Source organism: Teleopsis dalmanni, chromosome 2 (assembly GCF_002237135.1).
Source record: "Teleopsis dalmanni isolate 2A chromosome 2, ASM223713v2, whole genome shotgun sequence".
Taxonomy (NCBI): domain Eukaryota; kingdom Metazoa; phylum Arthropoda; class Insecta; order Diptera; family Diopsidae; genus Teleopsis; species Teleopsis dalmanni.
The window spans coordinates 73,742,018-73,746,369 of NC_051847.1; the positions used below are offsets into that span (position 1 = coordinate 73,742,018).

General features: G+C 35.4%; 1 protein-coding gene across 1 annotated transcript in view; it reads left to right on the forward strand.

The window, feature by feature from the left end:
* LOC119674850 overlaps nucleotides 1-3,781 on the forward strand; it is a 10,420-nt gene extending 6,639 nt beyond the window's left edge. The window contains exons 5-7 of the mRNA XM_038086007.1: nucleotides 795-1,886; nucleotides 1,960-2,578; nucleotides 2,644-3,781. Coding sequence (XP_037941935.1) covers nucleotides 795-1,886; nucleotides 1,960-2,578; nucleotides 2,644-3,449 — 2,517 coding nt within the window. The 3' untranslated portion in view covers nucleotides 3,450-3,781. The remainder of the gene's footprint in view (nucleotides 1-794; nucleotides 1,887-1,959; nucleotides 2,579-2,643) is intronic.
* The last annotated feature ends 571 nt before the right edge of the window (nucleotides 3,782-4,352 follow it).

Below are 4,352 nucleotides of genomic sequence, written 5' to 3' on the forward strand. Positions count from 1 at the left end.
ACCCTTATAGTGATCATCACATGTAGTATCATTCGTTTGCAAATTAAAATTCGGAATTTCGAATGAGCCCTCTACTTCATTCTTGGAAGGCTAATGAACAATTTTATCCACCAAACCGTAATCATTACTTTCCGTTTCGCTTAGAATCTAATCCATTAATTCAGATCTATAATGATCAAAAATATCGTCATCTGTAGAAAAGCTTGCTATACAAATTTCATTGCCAAGCTGAATTTATTCGTTAAGAGTAGAATTGGAAATAATATTATTTACTTTACTTGTACTTTACTTTTACATCAATTCACGGTCTTCATCAGTGTTATTCAGGAACTCTGATCAAGCGGTTGCAAGTAAGAGGCCATATGCAGTGACTGCCTTTGCACAAAGAAGCAACATAAGAAAGAAGAAATTAAACATATGATTTGGAAAACGTGACTTCTCCTAACACTAAAATGGATTCATACTTAAAACCAAAATTCCACTTATAGAATGCACATTCCCGAAGTCTTCCTGATTATATGTGTGGTCAGTAAATAGTTTTTGCTTGTTTTGCAAATTTAAGTATTGTTACGACCTCTTACCAAAATTTTGAATGCGATTTTTCTAAAAAACCTGGATTGCAATTATTACATACTCTAAGATTGGTCGATCCTATTGACATGCTATATTATATAGACATGCTCCATTGATGTATGAATGATTAATTTACAAAAATTAAAGACAAAAATATTATTGATTTAGAAAAGTTAAAATGTAATTATGATAACACTAACATATATTTCGAATTTCTGTAGGTTTTCAGTGATGACGGTATGCCGACCAAAGTTTGTAGTGATTGTCGCTTGATGTTTGAGTACAGCTATTCCTTTAAGCAAATGTGTAAACGTGCAGAAACTCTACTACGGCAGTATCCACTCACTGGTAAATGGCCGAAACCATTACAAAAACCAACTCCACCAGATCTACAAACTGTAACAAAATCTACATCCAACAAGGAAAGCAAGACTATTTTGAACCAGAAACCAATGCAAATAAATCGTACTAATAAAAATTCGGAAAACAATAAAGATGAACAAACGAAAATTGTCGTAAAGAAATTGCTGAATGCAGATCCCGCAGATTCTCCTGAACCGCCGGTACCGATACGCATAAAAAAAGAAAAACTTGAGTTTGACGCTTTAAGCATAATGAACAAAATAGAAAATAATGATGAACTCTCAATAGATGATGTACAGCGTTTTATTGATTCGGATGGTTTTGCTGAAGAAACCCCTAAACCAACGGGTAAACCAAAACTTTTAAATAAGTCCTCTATACGCATTTTGAATAAGGATGTAGAAATCGATATTGAGCCGCTATTAAGCAGGCCACAGGTAACACGTGATGAAGATGGTAACGTTGCTATTGTTACAGAAATACTAGTACCAAGCGAAAACTATGAACCAGAAGATGAACTTATCAAACAAGCGCGACCAGTGAAAACAAATGTGTTTCCATGTCCAGAGTGTGAACGCTCATTTCCGCTACGACAATTGCGTGATATTCATATGGCCAATCATGTTCGCGAACGCTGTTTTCAATGTCCTGATTGCGATAAATCATTCTTCTCGAAGTATGACTTGCAGAAACATAGTGTTATTCACACCGGATATCGTCCTTTTAAATGCACAATATGTGATAAAGCGTTCACACGTGCTACTTTACTATATCGCCATGAGAAAAGCCACACTGATGTACCTAAGCATTTATGTGTACATTGCGAGAGACCGTTTCTCTCAAAGGAGGAATTGGAAAAACATACCGAACGTCACCTTAAAAATAGACCATTCAAATGTAAGATTTGTAATAAGGGATTCGCATTTAAGCAAGGCAAAGAACGCCATGAGGTTTGTTTACAATTTTTTTTTTAAATAATTTTTTATTATAACAAATTTTTTTATATTTATATGTGTGTTTTAGGTCATACATTCGAGAGTACAGCCGAATCCTTGCCAATACTGCGATCAGAGTTTTTCAACACCCAGTAAGTTGGCTCGTCACTTGACTGCACATGCTGGATCACGTCCATATCCTTGTAAATTCTGTTCAAAATCGTACTTACTTTCACACCATTTGACTCGTCACTTACGCTCTCATAAACAAGAAAACTATGTATGTCCCATCTGTAATAAAGCTTTCAAGAAGAGAGAATTACTCATATATCATTCCGCTGTTCACGCAATTAAAAACCTAACATGCTCACTTTGTGAGGAAACTTTCGCTACTAGTGAGGAGGTTTCATTACATATAAAACAACACGCCGACAATCCAACATATGCGTGCGTTTTCTGTGACTTACAATTTAGCCTTAATAGTACTCTGGATGCTCATGTGCTCGAGCATCATGCGGAAGACATGCAGGCTTATAATGACGATCCAAAAAGTGATAATAAAAGTACGGAAAATAGCGGCAGCGAAAAGGAGGATAGCAATCCAGAGTTTCAAGAAGCAGTTGAATATATCATTGACGAGTTTCCTTTGGAATGTAGTTCAAATGAACAACAAAATATAATAAAAGTGGAACCAGAAGAAACGGAAGGTAACTTAATGTTCGACAACACGCTAATTTATAAATTTAAAGTTTTTTATTTTTTTGTTTTTTAGTATTAAACGATCAACCAAAAATAGTCAGTCAAATTGTTATACAACCAGGACAAAGTAAGAAACGAGGAGCCAATGAAATTCGCAATACTAAATCTATAACAAATTGTGAAGAGTTTCAGTATATAGACTCAGACGACCCACCAATCGAACCACCGAGAAAACAACCAAAAGTTACTGATAAAAAAATTCCAGTAACTTCGAAGGTGGTAAGACAAAGAAATCCTAAAACGGCTGCAGCTATTACCCAGCAAGAAACTGTGAACTCAGGAAATGCGTCTCCTAAGTTGAAACAAACTACCTTAACTTCGGTTCTAAAAGTTTTACCAAAAGGCATAACTATACGTAAAGCTGGAGGTAGTGAAGTTAGTCCAGTTGCTACTGCAGTGCCAAAGGTTGTGACATCACCAAAAGGTGCTGAAAAGACATCATCTCCAGCAAAGTCAAAATTCACTGAAACAAAACAAGTATCGAAATTAGTTAAAACTTCTCCAAACACACGTGCTAATGCATCACCAAAGAGTATGCCGGCAACTAATAAGAATTCTAATTCCCCAACTCAACAAGCACTTGTAGAAGCAAAGACAAGTACTGGGAGTAGTCCACAAACTGATAAAAATGCTGCGAGCTCTCCGAAAACAAATCAAAAACCATTTACCGAAAAAATTTTGCCCAATGGTAAAAAAGTTAGACAAATGGTAGTATCAAAGTCGGAAGCCGCTGCAATGATGAAAGCAGGAAAAGTTTTTGTACAGAACGGAAATATGATACTTAAACTCAGTCCCACATCGAGCAAAAAGGAAGTCTGAATTTTACTTCCACAAGTACTTTCATACGTTATTTAAGTTTTAAAAAAATTTTCAATTTGCAAATGAATTCACATATATGTTATATACCTACATATATATATGTATGTTGCATCCAATAAGTTTCATTATTTCAGTCAAGTGAATTCATTTTTATATGATATATGATGTATTCTTACATTTGATAATTATATCCTTTATAATATTAGTTTTCATATAGTTTGCAACAGCCAAAATAATTTTTTTTAATTACGTATTGGCTAAATAATATATTGTCGATAATACAGTGCAAAGTAAATATCATAAATATTATCATAAATAATTTAATCAATAAAAACTGCAAAAATATTAATTGTACTTTGCTCATACACTTAGATATTGTATATATGCATTGGGTTAGTCATATAGTCTCAAACATTATTCGAACTAATCGAAACACCGTGCATCTTGATGTTGTCGTAGTAGCATGTCAAAATCTTCTGGTGCATTTGCTTTTAGGAGTAGTGTACGATATTTGGTTGTCGAAATTGACATGTGGATCCTGAAACCATGAATGATGAATGAGGTTCAAGTATAGCCTCCGCCAGTTAGCCCGATCAGTTGCTTGCTGTCGCCAGTTGGGCGTACTCAGCGCCCCCAAATCGTTGGTCTCCTGGTCCTTCCACCGAAGATGCGGACGTCCTTTACCGCGTTTTCCACATGCGGGAAAAAGTATCAAGCAACTTTCTAGTTGGAGCATTTTCTTCCATTCACACGACATGATCAAGAAAGCGAAATCGCTGAATTTTTATGTCAATGTCGCGGTCTATCTCATACAGCTCATCGTTCCATCTAATTCGATATTCGTCGCCAATGCGTTAGGGACCATAGATCTTCTGAAGAATTTTTCTCTCGAATGCTCCTAAC